Genomic DNA, 18,489 nt, shown 5'->3' with positions numbered 1-18,489 from the left:
GAAGCCGGCATGCTACCGCTAATAAAAACCTGATCCTTTCTAATGAGCAGGTTAACGGAGGTTACACGCTGACTACATCAAGGCTACGCTCATTGTGGTATTATTATTTGATTTGACTGGAGTTGTGCTGATATCGTGCTATTGGTCAACGCGGTACAGTTGCCTGGTAGTCTGTGCATACACAATGAGTGATTGGTCAGTTGGATGAACAGACATGGGTGTTGTTTTGAATGTGTCGCAAATGGCAGCCTATCGTGCAATACTTTGGACCAGAGGCCTATGGGCCCTGTTCAAACGTAGTGCACTCTAAAAGGCACAGGGTGCCATTTTGGTCACAGCCATTGTGTTAAAAGCCTGGGATCCCCAGGTGTCCTCTCCTCCCTCCTTTCCTCTCCTCTGTCTGTCACCTGTGCTGCCTGCATGGAGACCTCTGCTCCTCTCTGCTGATTGGAGTGGACAGCAGAGTTGAGTGCGGTCAGAGGAATAGAGCAAAACCTCATCCCTGACTGTGTGTGTTCGTGGGCCTGTTCGTCTGTGCTTTCGTGTGTTTTTGTGTGTGCGTTCGTGTGTGTGTAATCAGCTCTGACAGCTGGTGTGTTTAAATGAGGAATGGGAGTGTTACCTCGTACTATCAGTGTCACTGGCCGGTCTGAAGAGCTGACTGGGCTTGAGCTGTGTTGGTTTGACATGGCTCAGTGGCAGGCAGCAGCTCTGTTCATTCAGCCTCAGCTTCTCCCTCTGACAGGCAGCAGAGATGACCTGCAGGACTGTCTGTGTCACACTCTCTGACAGTCAGGGGAGCCATGTGGAGGAAAGTGGATGGGAACAGTGCACAGTTAAGGATAGAGGCTGCCTCACAATGCTTCCAGAGTGAGGTTGGAAGATGTTTTACTGGCACTAATGTACACTATTACTGTACACTCCACATTTCAGACTTTAAATGATTACATCACTATATACAGTGCCTTCAGAAAGTATTCATACCTCTTGACTTCTCCCACATTTTGTGTTACAGCCGGATTTTAAAATGTATCACAATACCCCATAATTACAAAGTGCAAAGCCAGAATTTGTTCTTAACGGACTTGCCTACTTAAATAAAGGTTCAAAATATAAAATCTATATAAACATGTTTTTAGACATTTTAGCAAATTTATGGCAAATGAAATACAGATATCTAACTCCCCATCTAACTTAACAGAGCTTAAGTATTCACACCCCAGAGTCAATACTGTGTAGAAGCACCTTCGGTGGCGATTACGGTTACATTTTTTGTTGCAGATTTTCTCAAGCTCTGTTAAGTTAGATAAGGAGTTGCGGTGACCAGCAATCTTCAAGTCTTTCCACAGATTTTCAATGGAATTCAAGTCTGTGCTTTGGCTGGGCCACTCAAGGACTTTCACATTATAGTTCTGAAGCCATTCCAGTGTTGCTTTGGCTGTATGCTTGAGGTCCTGTTGGAACGTACATCTTCGCACCCAGTCTAAGGTCTTTTGCGCTCTGAAGTGGGTTCTCATCAAGGATTTGCCTGTATTTTGTTCCCTCTGTCCTTACCAGTCTCTCAGTCCCTGCCGCTGAAAAGCATCCTCATAGCATGATGCTGCCACCATGCTACACGGTAGGGATGGTGTTAGACGGGTGATGAACTGTGCATGATTTTCTCCATACATATCGCTTTGCATTCAGGCAAAAGAGTTACATTTTTGTCTCATCAGACCATAGAATATTTTGTCTTATGAGTTATGTGCCTTTTTACAGACTCCAGGTGTGCTGTCATGTGCCTTTTTCTTAGGAGTGGCTTCTGTTTGGCCACTCTCCCATAATGCCCAGATTGGTGAAGTGCTATAGAGACTGTTGTCCTTCTGGCAGGTTCTCCCGTCTCAGGCAAGGAACTCTGTTGTTCTGTCAGGGTGTTCATTGGGTTCTTGGTCACCTCCCTGATCAAGGTCCTTCTTGCCCTGTTGTTTGGTTGGACGGCCAGCTCTAGGCAGGGTCTGCGTAGTTCCAGCTTTTTTTACATCTCCCAATGATGGAGACCACTGTGTTCTTGGAAACTTAACACTCTAGAAATTGTTTCATACCCTTCCAGATATATGCCTCATCACAATTCTCTCTCGGAGAGGTACGGACTTTTCCTTGGTATAGTTTCTGCACTGTCAACTGTAGGACCTTGTATAGACAGGTGTGTTTCTTTCTAAATCATGGCCACAGGTGGACTCCAATCAAGTTGTAGTGGCATCTCAAGGATGATCAAAGGAAAGTGGATGCACCGGAGCTCAGTTTGGAGTGTCATAGCAGAGGGGTGTGAATAGTTATGGAAATGAGATATTTCTGTATTTCATTTACAATACCATTCGTCTGTACCTTTCAAAAAACATGTTTTCACTTTGTCATTATGGGGTATTGTGTAGATAGGTGAGAAAAAAATATATATTTAAAGGAATAATCCGCCCCCAGAAATAAAATCATGATACCTCTGTCAATTTGGTGAAAGCCTATGTTCTATCGCTGGGTAAAATAACAGATGTCCCCGTGATTTAACTTCTATCTGGTCCGTCTTTGAAAATCAGGAAATCGTGTAGGAGTGCGTCTTAACGACATCATTCTCGTCATAGGGGTTACCACACTATCAGATTTCATAACGCTTTTAAAACAATGACCTCTTCTCCAGATCGCCAAATCAGCCAATAGAACACATACATACATCTATATCCTCATGACAAAGTAGAGATTTTGCTTAGATGTACCCAATCTAAACAGTGTAACAAATTATTCAACTTCAAGTACCATGTTGCAATGCCCCCTGTGTGTGTGGGAAGCAGAGATATTACAGAAAGGAGGAGATAGGAATCCCACAGGGCAAGGAATGGAGAAACGCCCCACCCAACTGACTGTCGACCCATCTGCATTCACGTTGTCATGCTGCGTCACGCGGAGGCTAAACTAAACGTCACGCAATCCCTTCTCAAAGTCCGAGTATGAGTTATACGATATTAAAGAGAACAAGTTAATTATCTCACATCTTGGAAAAGATTTGCAATGTTGTACTTCTTGAAATTCGTGCTAATGTTCGGTTTTTGAGCAAGCGCCCAATTGACTCCCATTCACTTCTTGAAGGAGAGCTGTTCTTGTCCCAGAATCACCGAGAATGCACCACAAGGCCCATTGGCAACATATACAATAGGTGTTAATTCGATTCTAATGGCTCTTGCTCTGGGCAGAGACGAAATGCAAGTTGAACTCGGTGAGAGTGCAGTTTGTTAAGCCGATTTTACAGCTAGCTAGCTACTTCACATGCTGATATTGATGTTGGTATTGTTGTGCGTAGCTATGTTTTCTAGCTAGCTAACTAACTGGCCAGCCAGCCCAGAGAGAGAGCATTGCATTGAGGGTTTTGTAGTAGACTTGAGCTACAACAGATTTCCAAAAACAATTTTCACATGTTTCTACCAACCTTGTTATAATGACCAAATTATTATAACTTTGTTCCAAATAAAATATTGAAATATGAGTGTTATTTAACACTATTTAACACGTAATCATATGAGTTAGTGGTTTGGGCTGGATTATCCCTTTAATCCATGTTGAGTTCAGGCTGTAACACAACAACATGTGGAATAAGTCCAGGGGTGAGAATACTTCCTGAAGGCTCTGTGTACCTAATCTTAAAGCTAGAATCCTTCATGGAGACAATAACAAAGCGGTCACCAGCCTGTTTTGGGAAAAAGCTGAGGGATGGTCCTGGAGAAATATAACCAGACTAAATTCATAGACAGAGCTATGGATGCAAGGACTGACCATCCATGATATCACAATTATAGATTTCATCATTTCTTGAGGTTTATACGGTAATTATTAACATTTGCATTGTTTAAAAGAGAGAGAGAGAGAGAGAGAGAGAGAGAGAGAGAGAGAGAGAGAGAGAGAGAGAGAGAGAGAGAGAGAGAGAGAGAGAGAGAGAGAGAGAGAGAGAGAGAGAGAGAGAGAGAGAGAGAGAGAGAGAGAGAGAGAGAGAGAGAGAGAGAGAGAGAGAGAGAGAGAGAGAGAGAGAGAGAGCTTTTTAATATAGAAATCCAAATCCCTCCCAGCCAGGCAGCTGCTGGAGGATCTGTGGTAGTAGACCGACTGTGTTAAATGTCACCCACACATTGTGCCATTATTAAGGAAGCGTGACAGGTTGAATCAGAGCTGTACTCAGACACACTCTCAACTTCATCAGATTGTAAATAAGATCAGAAGGTTGTCTGCAGCCGTGGAGAATGTGGGCAGAGCGGATCTTATTATTTTGCCCTCCAGCCTAGCTGGGCAAATGCCACTTCATCCACGCAATCTGCGTCTACATGAAAATGAGTGTTTTTTTCCCCCTAACGTTAAGGACAGTCTAGATTCTGTATGGCACAGAGATGTATTGAAGTTGAGAAATGAGTTGTACTGTACATGCATACTATGTGATGCATTAGTTGTCATTAGCCCAAAACTTGTGTAGGATCGTGTTTAGAGAGCCATGGCTTTGACCCAGATAGTATCCACTGCTGTTGACATGGTTTCAGTTCAGTTATTCCTTCTCTATAATAAGTCTTCAACAGGCCTGTATCAGTATTACTGGCTGCCTTGACAGGAACGGATTTCGGTAGTTCAGTTTCTCTTAACGTGACAGTGATGCAGGGTGCTATGGATTTAGAATGATGTGGAACTGGGAATGCTAACCATGCAGGCTGGGGGTGAGACACTACCACCCTACAGATGGACCTGATTTGTCTTCAGATTTAATGGCTGAAAGCTATGTGAGTCATCACGACACAGGGAAAGACTTTTCGTTGGCTGGGCCCTCGATGTAGCCTAAGTTGAGCTATAATTTAATGTCACTTCGCACACAGGATGCCTTCAGTTCAATGTAGATGCGTCCCAATTGGCACCCTATCCCCTATATAGTGCTATATAGGGTGTAATTTGGGATGCAGGCTCGGCAATCTGTGAGGCTTGGAGAAGAAGCCTGGCTATTTACACTCCTCTGTCACCCCGTCAGGGAGATAAAGCTTGGCCATTCATCAGTTCTGGTTACACCTCTGTCTAGTCTACTCTATGGGGGTAAAGTGGAATTACGATCCAGGCCCTCTGCTCACCTTTAACTCTCCATATTTGTTCCTGTTTTGTTTTATGAGCACAATTTAATGTTAATGACGTGTCATCACTCAGGTTCACACGGAGATCGATGGGAGAGGGTTGTTTCTGAACTACAATAATGTAGGAGGTCAGGGAAGAGTGGAGGGAGAGGGGAGAGAGGAGGGAGAGAGGAAAGAGTGGAGGGAGAGAGGAAAGAGTGGAGGGAGAGAGGGAAGAGTGGAGGGAGAGAGGGAAGAGTGGAGGGAGAGAGGGAAGAGTGGAGGGAGAGAGGGAAGAGTGGAGGGAGAGAAGGAAGAGTGGAGGGAGAGAGGGAAGTGTGGAGGGAGAGAGGGAAGTGTGGAGGAAGAGAGGGAAGTGTGGAGGGAGAGATGGTGGTGTGGAGGGAGAGAGGGAAGTGTGGAGGGAGAGAGGGAAGGGTGGAGGGAGAGATGGAAGGGTGGAGGGGGAGAGGGAAGGGTGGAGGGAGAGAGGAGGGTGGAAGGAGAGAGGAAAGAGTGGAGGGAAGATTGGAGGGAAGATTGGAGGGAGATAGGGAAGGGTCGAGGGAGAGAGGAAAGGTGGATGGAGAGAGAAAAGGGTGGATGGAGAGAGGGAAGAGTGGAGGGAGAGAGGAAAGAGTGGAGGGAGAGAGGAAAGAGTGGAGGGAGAGAGGAAAGAGTGGAGGGAGAGAGGAAAGAGTGGAGGGAGAGGGTGAGAGGAGGGTGAGAGGGAAGAGTGGAGGGTGGAAGGATAGAGGAGAGGGGGAAGAATGGAGGAGAGAGGGAAGAGTGGAAGAGAAGAGAGGAAAGAGGAGGTGAGAGGGAAGGTGGTGGAGATATGGTTGGGGGAACAGTTTGTATCCCATATAAGTTTGTCTGTTATATAGTACACTGCATATATACATGTGTAGGATCTTAATTTGATCACTCTTTTGTTACAGAAATGTTCCTGCACCACAGGAAATGCAGATGAGCTTCGGGATTTACATACATTCAATGAAAGCCCACACTAACACACGGTTATATTAACAGTATTGCACTTTTCATGTAGCCTAATAACCTAACCACCAATCAAGCAACATTATAGATTAAACGTTAAAATTCTGTTGCTGCAATATTATTTTGCTGTGACAATTCAGGTCAAATTAAAATCCTACATCTGTAGGCAAACTAATGTAGGCCCCTACAACAAACTTGATATTGTGTAGTTAGTATGAAAGCAGATTGGACATCAACTCGGACTGGTCAATTTTTGTGTTGTCATCTGTATTTCATGTTTCAGTTTTCTCCTTTCTCAGTATGTTCAGGTTGCCTGCTGACTTCTATGTGACTTTCAACCTCAAGAGGATGTCTCTCTGGTTAATCACAGGCTTGTGTTGTCCCTCTGCACTTCATTGGGAGATTTACTCCTAGCGGCAGGGGTGTTTACTCTTATCTGGTGTTCTGCACAATGGCTTAGCTGCCTCACATAAGCTACACTACTTTACAAACATTTGATGGAATTCTCTTTGGAGGACTGAGGACACCATATATGGAAAACTGGGAAATAAATGTTTCCCAGCCGTGCAATACATCATTGTTATGTAAAAACTCCCTCTAATACGTTTTGTATGGGTGACCTCTAGTCTTGTTTAAATGTGTCTAGCCTGCCTGCCACAATGTTTTCTTCCTTTGAGCACCTCTATACACAAGCTGTAATTGGTTGTGAATCAAAAGGCTTAATCAATAAGGGAGCTGTGGAGAGTCATTTTCAATAAAGATGTACATTACTCCTGGGTGCCGAGGTGTCAGAAGGCTCCTTTCTCCCCGCAGAAGATTAGTCAGAGGTCCTTTTCTCACATGACTGATCTTAGAGCCGAGGCACGCTGCGGTGCCTTCACACAAACACACTGAAATACTCCCATACGTTCAGTAGGCCTCAGATTCAGAGGCAATGCATGGACCCTAATGAAGATGAAACGTCTCTCTGTGCTATGAAGGTACCTAAGCCTGCCTCTGTGTTTCTCTCACTCTCTTTCTCTCTCTTTGTCTCTCTCTCTTCTCCCCCCTCTCCATCTTTCTCTCTCTCTCTCCCTCTCCTCTCTCTCTCTCTTCTCCCCCCTCTCTCTCCCTCTCCTCTCTCTCTCTCTCCCTCCTCCACAGCCTGGTCAGAGACAGCAGGATCCTACCTGTTGTCTTTCAAGTCATGGCGGTAAGTTAAGAGTCCCACTTAAAATGCTGCTTTTTTTTCTTAATACTAAAATCTTATGTTCCTGGAAACTGCTTTGGTGTGCGGTTTTATTTATCACTTGTGTTTCCTGCCCGACTTTTCATTTCCAGGCTCAAGAAAAAAAGCTATCTCCTAAAAATATAAGTGGTTTGTCAAATTCCCACCTCCACTGGACTCTGAGTCTGTGTCTCTCTCCGTCTTTCAGACGGCCCGAGGTGGAAACTAGTGGAAAGGAATGTTAAGATGAAAGCCATATTACAAAGCACCTTGCTTCCTCCTCTCCCACCCCACCTGGCTGTTTTATTCTCTGTCGTGAAAATATATGAGTCCCATTGGGTGGAGAAAACTTTGGGCTATTGGAACATAATTCAAAGGCTGTGGGGGAATTCTGCTGGGCCAGACATTTTACCTCCCATCCACCCCACCCCCATCCCACAGTCTGCCTACTTCTCTCTCTCTGTCATTTCAGGCCGAGCCCATTTTGCACCAGCAGCGCTCGTTTGCCAGGGTTCTTTATTGATTTATTATTCAAATGAGTGTGCTGTGCGGTGGTGACCCATCACAGTACATTGTGTAATTGAGTGACGGAGGGAGCGGAACAGCCTTTTGAGGGGCTGTGCTTAATGGAGTGAGAATATGAAGTGGTCGTCGTCCCCCAGCTCCTACAACAGGTTACATATTCATCAGACCAGAACGCTTATTTCAGTAAACAGCCAATTCCCCCTTGACCTCAATCCACCAGTAACTGCTCTGCACTCTTTAATGAACTTATCGCTTGGGTGACTTCTCAGACAAGTTGCCACTGCATGTAAGAACACTTTGAGAAACATCACACAGACGCAATCAGTTAGCTGTTAGGTTGATTGTCCTTACGTGTTGTGTTGCTTTCCACGGGTCTCTTCTTCTATGTTTTGGAGGTGTAGTTGTGTTGCTTTCCACGGGTCTCTTCTATGTTTTGGAGGTGTAGTTGTGTTGCTTTCCACGGGTCTCTTCTATGTTTTGGAGGTATTGTTGTGTTGCTTTCCACGGGTCTCTTCTATGTTTTGGAGGTATAGTTGTGTTGCTTTCCACGGGTCTCTTCTATGTTTTGGAGGTATAGTTGTGTTGCTTTCCACGGGTCTCTTCTATGTTTTGGAGGTGTAGTTGTGTTGCTTTCCACGGGTCTCTTCTATGTTTTGGAGGTATAGTTGTGTTGCTTTCCACGGGTCTCTTCTATGTTTTGGAGGTATTGTTGTGTTGCTTTCCATGGGTCTCTTCTTCTATGTTTTGGAGGTATAGTTGTGTTGCTTTCCACAGGTCTCTTCTTCTATCTTTTGGAGGTATAGTTGTGTTGCTTTCCACGGGTCTCTTCTTCTATGTTTTGGAGGTATTGTTGTGTTGCTTTCCACGGGTCTCTTCTATGTTTTGGAGGTATAGTTGTGTTGCTTTCCACAGGTCTCTTCTTCTATGTTTTGGAGGTATAGTTGTGTTGCTTTCCACGGGTCTCTTCTATGTTTTGGAGGTGTAGTTGTGTTGCTTTCCACGGGTCTCTTCTATGTTTTGGAGGTATTGTTGTGTTGCTTTCCACGGGTCTCTTCTATGTTTTGGAGGTGTAGTTGTGTTGCTTTCCACGGGTCTCTTCTATGTTTTGGAGGTGTAGTTGTGTTGCTTTCCACGGGTCTCTTCTATGTTTTGGAGGTGTAGTTGTGTTGCTTTCCACAGGTCTCTTCTTCTATGTTTTGGAGGTGTAGTTGTGTTGCTTTCCACAGGTCTCTTCTATGTTTTGGAGGTGTAGTTGTGTTGCTTTCCACAGGTCTCTTCTTCTATGTTTTGGAGGTGTAGTTGCTTTCCACGGGTCTCTTCTTCTATGTTTTGGAGGTGTAGTTGCTTTCCACAGGTCTCTTCTTCTATGTTTTGGAGGTGTAGTTGCTTTCCACAGGTCTCTTCTTCTATGTTTTGGAGGTGTAGTTGTTTTGCTTTCCACGGGTCTCTTCTTCTATGTTTTGGAGGTGTAGTTGCTTTCCACGGGTCTCTTCTTCTATGTTTTGGAGGTGTAGTTGCTTTCCACAGGTCTCTTCTTCTATGTTTTGGAGGTGTAGTTGCTTTCCACAGGTCTCTTCTTCTATGTTTTGGAGGTGTAGTTGCTTTCCACGGGTCTCTTCTTCTATGTTTTGGAGGTGTAGTTGTTTTGCTTTCCACGGGTCTCTTCTTCTATGTTTTGGAGGTGTAGTTGCTTTCCACAGGTCTCTTCTTCTATGTTTTGGAGGTGTAGTTGCTTTCCACAGGTCTCTTCTTCTATGTTTTGGAGGTGTAGTTGCTTTCCACAGGTCTCTTCTTCTATGTTTTGGAGGTGTAGTTGCTTTCCACGGGTCTCTTCTTCTATGTTTTGGAGGTGTAGTTGTTTTGCTTTCCACGGGTCTCTTCTTCTATGTTTTGGAGGTGTAGTTGTTTTGCTTTCCATGGGTCTCTTCTTCTATGTTTTGGAGGTATAGGCCAGGCCTAACCATGATAGTACCAACTAGGACGTATGTAGACTTTATCACATGCATGTCATCATTACATTTAGAGGACCTAATGTTCTGAATTAGTGATTCAACGAATAAGTTCTGGAATGCGTTAGAAAAGCCTCCCTCCACACAGTTTAACACCATACAATGCAGTGTTACATACGCAGCCAATCAGGAAGGAGAGCCATTTAGTGTGCATTACCAGCCGATCAGTGTCATGCATGTCAACCACATAAACACTGCTCTATCCAATATAGACTCAGTCTGGACTCTATCACACACTAATCCTGCTCTCCTCTCCACCGTTGGAGGGTTCACCATTCATATAGTGCCTAGTTGTTACACCTACAGGACATACACTATGGCCAGTCCATTACAGGCTTTACAGATACATAGTGACAGGATTAAATCAGCTCTTCTCACTCTCACTTCACTGTAGTCACCATGTGTGTGTAGTGAGTGTACCAAATGGAAGCCTATTCCCTATATGGTGCACTGCTTTTGACATATGGGCCCTGGTCAAAAGTAGTGCACTACATAGGGAATAGGGTTCACTTTTGGGACGTATACCATACTTTTTTAACTTTACTCTGAACCACAATGGCTTGCCTTCTCCAATCCAATGGAAGCTGATATGCGGGTTTGGTCGGGATCGTATCAAATTGCTTTTTGGCGACACAGTTAGTGCAGACTGCAGTAGTAATAGCTGTCCACGTATTTACTTTTAAGGCCAGTTCAGCAGTTTCACGGACTGGCATTGATTCAGGCCAGAGACGGCATGAAAGTGGTCCACGGACGGAGCAGTAATGCACCTCACTAATGAGTGTGGCGAGGAAGACAGTGGTGACTGACAGTGGCATTGATTGAGTTTGGTCCAACATCAGCAGACTGATCCTTAAGCAAGTGTTTAGGGAGCTTGACTCTGGTTACAACAAGAGCCCCAAGTAACAATGCTAGGCTCTAGCCCTCCTTTCCTGCTGTCCTGAATCTAATGTCTGGAGACTGAAGCTCACGTCTAGTTTGTTGTGGCTGCTGCAATGCATCATGGTCTTTTACTGATGATCATGATTGATTGTGTTAAGGAGAATGCTTGAGACTTGAGACCCCTCAAATGTCCCTGTTTTAACAGCTTTGTTTTAAAGGTTAATGTTGGCATAGAAGTTAATGAACAAAGATGGTCGGTGGAGTGGACCCCCTCCCTGTTGCAGGATGGCTTTATCTCTGCCTTCCCCTGATTGTAGTGTCTCTGCCCCATATTCAATTTGATGTCATCTGACAGTGTAAATCTAATTGGAAGAAAATCCATTTTGCCTGTGTGTGTGGGGGGGGGAAGGTAGGTAGGAATGTACAGTCGGTGGACTCTGTATGAGTTTGTGAGCTTTAAGAGAGAAAGGAGAATCTAATAGAATCAGAGGTTTATACAGCTCTGATTGCAACATTGCTGGTATTAGGAGAATAGTTGCGCTCCCCCATTCTCATTAACAACAGCAGAGAAGAAAAGTCTGCATTGCGACAAATATTGATCTGGAGACCAAATTACAGCTTGAAAGAAAGTCAAATAGCAGACATAAACACTGTCTTTTGTTGTACTGCAAAGCTACTTTTCAGAGCTTGTTTTACACAGTAGGACACACTGAAGAAGAAGAATCCTTTTAATCCATTTTCCTTGCAGTCAACAGAAATCCATCGACTGCTTACCCCCTCGCAAAGACACACACACACCCACACACACACACACACACACACACACACACACACGTTTGAAGTTAGTTCAGAAGAGGCAGCCAAGCAGCTACATAGGAGTTTGAGGTTCTGGGATTGGGCCTGTGATAGTGAGGCTCCAGTCTAGTTCCATGTAAACCAACACAGAGAGACATACGTTGAGTTGAGAACTGAAGTGATTGTTGGTTCAGACTGTGAGGCCAGAGGCAACCAATGGTATGTTTGGGATTGTGATGATGAGATCTGAAGTTAGCATTATAGATGATGAGAGATCAAGTCAAGCTGCAGGCAGACAGCACAATTCCATGACACATCTGATAAGATACAGAAATGAGGACAAGCTTTTTCGGGAGGCGATAAAAAGTAGTTTTTCTTTCCGTCCTTATATTTTCAGTATGTTTCTATCCCAACTCTGTCATCTGTCAGAAAGGACGCAGCCACACAGTCATATACGTTTCTCCTCCATGTGTCTCCCTATTCATCCTTATCAAATCAAACCAGTCTTTGTGTTAAACAAAGTGTTTATAGGAAGTAGTGAGTCAATCAGTTGAGCCCATCAGGGTTTAGGTCTAGGCCCACACATGTATCTTCATTAAGGGCTGTTGATACCTGCATGACCCCTGCTCTTCTCAAGTGGCCTAGCAGAGAAAACAGGTGGAAAAGCGATGGTTCTGGGCCTTGAGATTCCATGGCTAATTTATCCAGGAGACTGAGGAGAATCCCTGAGCTACTGGCCCAACTCTGTGCTTCTCTCTCTGCTTCTCTCTGCCTTCCTGTCAGCCTGTAAACTGTGGAAGCCCCTTGAACAAAAATCGTCTGGGCCCTAATTATGGCTGCATTGATTTTCTCTGTGTGTGTGTGTGTGTGTGTGTGTGTGTGTGTGTGTGTGTGTGTTTTCACTCTGGCCTAGATTCCAGACATCCTAGCTCAGGCCTTCATTGCCTACCTACTTATTCTGTTCCTAATCCAACCCTGCTCACCAGATAATTACACAACCTTCACCAAGGCTCATCCCCTGCACCCTGCTCACCAGATAATTACACAACCTTCATCAAGGCTCACCAGATAATTACACAACCTTCATCAAGGCTCACCAGATAATTACACAACCTTCATCAAGGCTCACCAGATAATTACACAACCTTCACCAAGGCTCATCAGATAATTACACAACCTTCACCAAGGCTCACCAAATAATTACACAACCTTCACCAAGGCTCATCCCCTGCACCCTGCTCATCAGATAATTACACAACCTTCACCAAGGCTCATCCCCTGCACCCTGCTCACCAGATAATTACACAACCTTCACCAAGGCTCACCAGATAATTACACAACCTTCACCAAGGCTCACCAGATAATTACACAACCTTCACCAAGGCTCATCAGATAATTACACAACCTTCACCAAGGCTCACCAGATAATTACACAACCTTCACCAAGGCTCACCAGATAATTACACAACCTTCACCAAGGCTCATCCCCTGCACCCTGCTCACCAGATAATTACACAACCTTCACCAAGGCTCACCAGATAATTACACAACCTTCACCAAGGCTCACCAGATAATTACACAACCTTCACCAAGGCTCACCAGATAATTACACAACCTTCACCAAGGCTCATCCCCTGCACCCTGCTCACCAGATAATTACACAACCTTCACCAAGGCTCATCCCCTGCACCCTGCTCACCAGATAATTACACAACCTTCACCAAGGCTCACCAGATAATTACACAACCTTCACCAAGGCTCACCAGATAATTACACAACCTTCACCAAGGCTCACCAGATAATTACACAACCTTCACCAAGGCTCACCAGATAATTGCACAACCTTCATCAAGGCTCACCAGATAATTACACAACCTTCACCAAGGCTCATCCCCTGCACCCTGCTCATCAGATAATTACACAACCTTCACCAAGGCTCATCCCTTGCACCCTGCTCATCAGATAATTACACAACCTTCACCAAGGCTCATCCTCCCCACATCCCAAAGTAACCTCCACCTCCTCCATCTCCCTCCTCCAACTCTCACCAAGCTCCCCCATCTCCGTCCTCCCTCTCCCCAAGCTCCCCCATCTCCCTCCTCCAACTCACCAAGCTCCCCCATCTCCCTCCTCCCTCTCCCCAAGCTTCCCATCTCCCTCCTCCCTTTCCCCAAGCTCCCCCATCTCCCTCCTCCCTCTCCCCAAGCTCCCCCATCTCCCTCCTCCCGCTCCCCAAGCTCCCCCATCTCCCCCCTCCCTCTCCCCAAGCTGCCCTATCTCACTCCTCCCTCTCCCCAAGCTCCCCCATCTCCCTCTCCCCAAGCTCCCCCATCGCCCTCTCCCCAAGCTCCCCCATCTCCCTCCTCCCTCTCCCCAAGCTGCCCTTTCTCCCTCCTCCCTCTCCCCAAACCCCCCTGCTCCTCTGCTGTTCTTCATCTAGCCCTCAGCCCGGTCCTGAAGATGCTTCCCCTCTCAAAAGTTAAGATGCTAATGACTATTCTTCATTAAAGCTCAGCTATTTCTTCAGTCATCATCAGATCTAGGCCCTTAAGATGGCACACACAGGTGTATCTAGACCCTGTGAAAGGTATAATGTAAGCAGCAGATGATAATGTAGTCAATACAAATGCAGAATGTTAGCTACTGTATGCTTCAGTTTTCAGAATAAGACGTACTGTGGGTGCAGGGGACAGTAGTTGTGAAAACAAGAGTACTGCAGAAGCATTGCTAAGGCAGATTTGCTCAAATCCATCCCTAAGGCTCTCAATATTTGAGGATTGCCCTGAAAGACTGTGTGCTTCCATGTTTTTTTGCCCTTCCTTTCCCTCGCCCCCTATTCATTTCTCCTGTGTCTTTATTCCATGTTGTGTTCTCTCCAGGAGCACCAGGACAATATCCTGGGTGGAACCATGCAGAAGGCCATGGCTCTCCTCAGCAACCTGACTGGACAGAAAGACGTGGATCTACAACCCTTCTACCAACAAGGTACGGTGCACTGCCTCACACAAATGAATGCATTGTACCGTATCTAGGCCTAACAGTTTCCACCCCATTTACAAAGAACACCGTGCACAAGTCCCATGTGGTTCCATGTGACTTAGTTGGTAGAACATGAACTCTATCAGAAAGGTACAGTGACTGACATAAACACGTCTTTGATGGGTTAATGCAGCACTGTGTGTAATACAACACCCAACAGTTTCTCCATCATTGACAAAGACAATCATACACAGGTACAAAACAACCTGTGTTGATTCCTCTCCTGTGTTTTCAGTTACTGGAGTGTGTTTCCTTGCCAGTAACACCACCCCTTTACCTTCGGCTCAGACCGCTTATTGCATTGGGATCCTGTGGTGCTTTAAGCCGTGTGTGTGTGTGTTGTGTTTGTGGTGTGTGTGTGTTTCGTGTTAGCGTAGCAGGCAGGCTTTTGGTCTCCCAGCAGCAGCTGAGGAAGGAAGAATGAAAGCCTCTCCTCTTCTTCCTCCACTCTATCCATCAGCAGGCTGGGCTGTGTGTCCTGTTGTGGTACTCCTATCAGTTCATCTCCTCCTTGTCTGTCCACAGACGGCCCGCACCCACCCGTCTGCCTCTCTCTCTCTTTTTCTCGCTCTACACTCAGCACACATCTGACACAATCAGCCCAGCTGCCGAGCAGCCATTTGTCTACTCCTTTACCCGCTCGGCTCTCCTGCCTTGGCATGTTTTCCTTCTCTGCCATCGCTTTTCAATGCCCAGCTGGCTGCCCGCTGCAAAAACCAGGCGCTCCATAACACTCAATTATTGAATAATAGATTCATTTTGCTATGGCTGTACTGTGTTGACAGTTCTCATTAGCTAGTCGGCACAGTTAGCCCGTTAGCGCCACACGGTATCTCTCTCCCACCGCTGAGCGGCATGGAGCTGAGAGAGCCTGTCCTGTCAACCCTGTCGTGGTTCTGCATAAGCTCGGGGGAGTCATAGATTCACAGCCGGGCTTCAGATTCAACATGCACCTCCTAGGAGAAGGCAGGGGCACCTTGCAGATAGTAGGACTAATGAAATGCTCCTCCTAGGAGAAGGCAGGGGCACCTTGCAGATAGCAGGACTAATGAAATGCTCCTCCTAGGAGAAGGCAGGGGCACCTTGCAGATAGCAGGACTAATGAAATGCTCCTCCTAGGAGAAGACAGGGGCACCTTGCAGATAGCAGGACTAATGAAATGCTCCTCCTAGGAGAAGGCAGGGGCACCTTGCAGATAGCAGGACTAATGAAATGCTCCTCCTAGGAGAAGGCAGGGGCACCTTGCAGATAGCAGGACTAATTAAATGCTCCTCCTAGGAGAAGGCAGGGGCACCTTGCAGATAGCAGAATACTGTGGTAGTCATGCTGGTGAAGTGTGCCTTGAATTCTAGATACATCACAGACAGTGTCACCAGCAAAGCACCCCCACACCATCACACCTCCAAATGTGGACTCATCAGACCAAAGGACAGATTTCCACCGGTCTAATGTCCATTACTCATGTTTCTTGGCCCAAGCAAGTCTCTTCTTCTTATTGGTGTCCTTTAGTGGTGGTTTCTTTGCAGCAATTCAACCATGAAGGCCTGATTCATGCAGTCTCCTCTGAACAGTTGATGTTGTGATGTGTATGTTACTTGAACTCTATGAAGCATTTATTTGGGCTGCAATTTCTGAGGCTGGTAACTCTAATGAACTTATCCTCTGCAGCAGAGGTAACTCTGGGTCTTCCTTTCCTGTGGCGGTCCTCATGAGAGCCAGTTTCACCATAGTGCTTGATGGTTTTTGTGACTGCATTTGATGAAACTTTCAAAGTTCTTGAAATGTTTTGTATTGACTGACCTTCATGTCTTAAAGTAATGATGGGCTGTCATTTCTCTTTGCTTATTTTAGCTGTTATTGCCATAATATGGACTTGGTCTTTTACCAAATAAGGCTATCCTCTGTATACCAACACTACCTTGTCACAACACAACAGATTGGCTCAAATGCATTAAGAAGGAAAGAAATTCCACAAATTAACTTTTAACAAGGCACACCTGATAATTGAAATGCATTCCAGGTGACTACCTCATGAAACTTGTTGAGAGAATGCCAAGAGTGTTCAAAGCTGTCATCAAGGCAAAGGGTGGCTACTTTGAAGAATCTCAAATATAAAATATATTTGGATTACTTTTTTGATTACTACATGATTCCTTCCATATGTGTTATTTCATAGTTTTGATGTCTTCACTATTATTCTACAATGTAAAACATTGTACGAATAAAGAAAAACCCTTGAATGAGTAGGTGTGTGAAAATCTTTTGACTGGTACTGTGTGTGAGAATGCCCAAAAAATGAGGTCCCAGCCGCCACTCAAAGATTGTCATTGTCCCACAGTCGCTGGACTCTGGTGGCATCTCAAACACTTGGGGTCAAAATGTGGATATATTTTTGTCATTTGAGTAATGGAGACGGTGCTATACTATACTATACTATACTATACTATACTATATACTATACTATGTTGTCACCCATGTCTTATGTAACATGATGAGGTGTGGATACGCACAATACTATGTTGAATGAACCCATGTCTTATGTAACATGATGAGGTGTGGATACGCCCAATACTATGTTGAATGAGCCCATGTCTTATGTAACATGATGAGGTGTGGATACGCCCAATACTATGTTGAATGAGCCCATGTCTTATGCAACATGATGAGGTGTGGATACGCCGAATACTATGTTGAATGAGCCCATGTCTTATGCAACATGATGAGGTGTGGATACGCCCAATACTATGTTGCCTTATGTCATCAGGTAGCTTGTCACCCGTGTCTTGCTCCCATGCAGATTTTGTATTTGCCAAGGAAGGCGGATTAATATTCTGTATTATGTCGTATAATCTGGAGATTGTGCCCTTCAGATACGGGTTAAGATCTAAGCACCTCTCGACTGGACACTATGAGGGCTCGAGTGGAAATGAAGGGAAATGTTCTTTAGCAAAGCTGTGAGTTTGCAGGTACCTAAAAAAGTGGCTATTGGGAATATTATGGTCAACCCCCAGAGTATCGAATGAGACTAATGTGGTGTCAACAAATAGGTCACAAAAAAACACCAGACCATTCCTATGCCAGAACTGGAATGCCGTGTCAATCTGTGATGCTGGGAAGAGATGATTAGATGTTAATGGAGAGAAGCAGCTTGTTTAAGGCTAAAGTGATTACGGAATTGGGACCAGATCTTAAGGAATTTCTTGACAATGGGATTCAAAACATGGGTGCCAAGGTTCATGGGCAGTGGGGAGCACAGGAGAGAGACAGGAGAAGTTAGAAGACTTGACTGTAACTCCATGATGGCCCAAGTTGGACCATCCTTATTTTCAAATGTAGAAACCCAATAAACACATTTTATATATATTTGCTGACCAATAGTAGTGTAAAAAATTGGGAATGCGTCTCTCTAGATATACCTTTCTCATTTGTGGATTTGACTTATTCCAAATTAAGTTGGAAGTGCAGCTGTCCAGTTGTTTGAACATCAACTTTGGCAGAAAAATGGGAATCATTTGGAATAAGTACAAAAACATATGTGGTACAGTCATGTACCACATATGAAATGGGAAGAGACCTTATGAAATCCTGCTTAGTGCGCTCCAGGACTGTTTTGAAGTTGTTTCAACAGAGCCTTAAATGAGTGTGTGACCTTTAATCCCAAATAAGTAAAGACCTGATGCTCCACCTTAAATGGGAAATTGTCATACCCAATACTCAATACCTTCTGCTAACTGATTATTGGGGAGGAGCAGACTTGTTAGGTTGAACTTTTAACCAGATAATGTCCAAAACCTTGTAGCATGTCCAAGAGATGGGGTATAGACTCCACAGGGTTATAGATGTATAGAAGAAGATTGTCTGCATTTAAGGACACCTTGTGAGTTATGTTCCCCTTAATATTCCCTTAATCCTCTCCTCCGCACGCAGGCTGATA

The 18,489-nt window shown here is 44.9% G+C and overlaps 1 protein-coding gene across 1 annotated transcript in view; it reads left to right on the top strand.

The window, feature by feature from the left end:
* Positions 1-18,489, top strand: part of LOC139387518 (serine/threonine-protein kinase ULK4-like) — a 136,731-nt gene that overhangs the window by 94,049 nt on the left and 24,193 nt on the right. The window contains exons 32-33 of the mRNA XM_071133791.1: positions 7,245-7,293; positions 14,396-14,501. Coding sequence (XP_070989892.1) covers positions 7,245-7,293; positions 14,396-14,501 — 155 coding nt within the window. The remainder of the gene's footprint in view (positions 1-7,244; positions 7,294-14,395; positions 14,502-18,489) is intronic.

Source organism: Oncorhynchus clarkii, chromosome 3, assembly GCF_045791955.1.
Source record: "Oncorhynchus clarkii lewisi isolate Uvic-CL-2024 chromosome 3, UVic_Ocla_1.0, whole genome shotgun sequence".
Classification (NCBI taxonomy): domain Eukaryota; kingdom Metazoa; phylum Chordata; class Actinopteri; order Salmoniformes; family Salmonidae; genus Oncorhynchus; species Oncorhynchus clarkii.
This window is presented reverse-complemented; position numbering and strand designations above follow the sequence as displayed.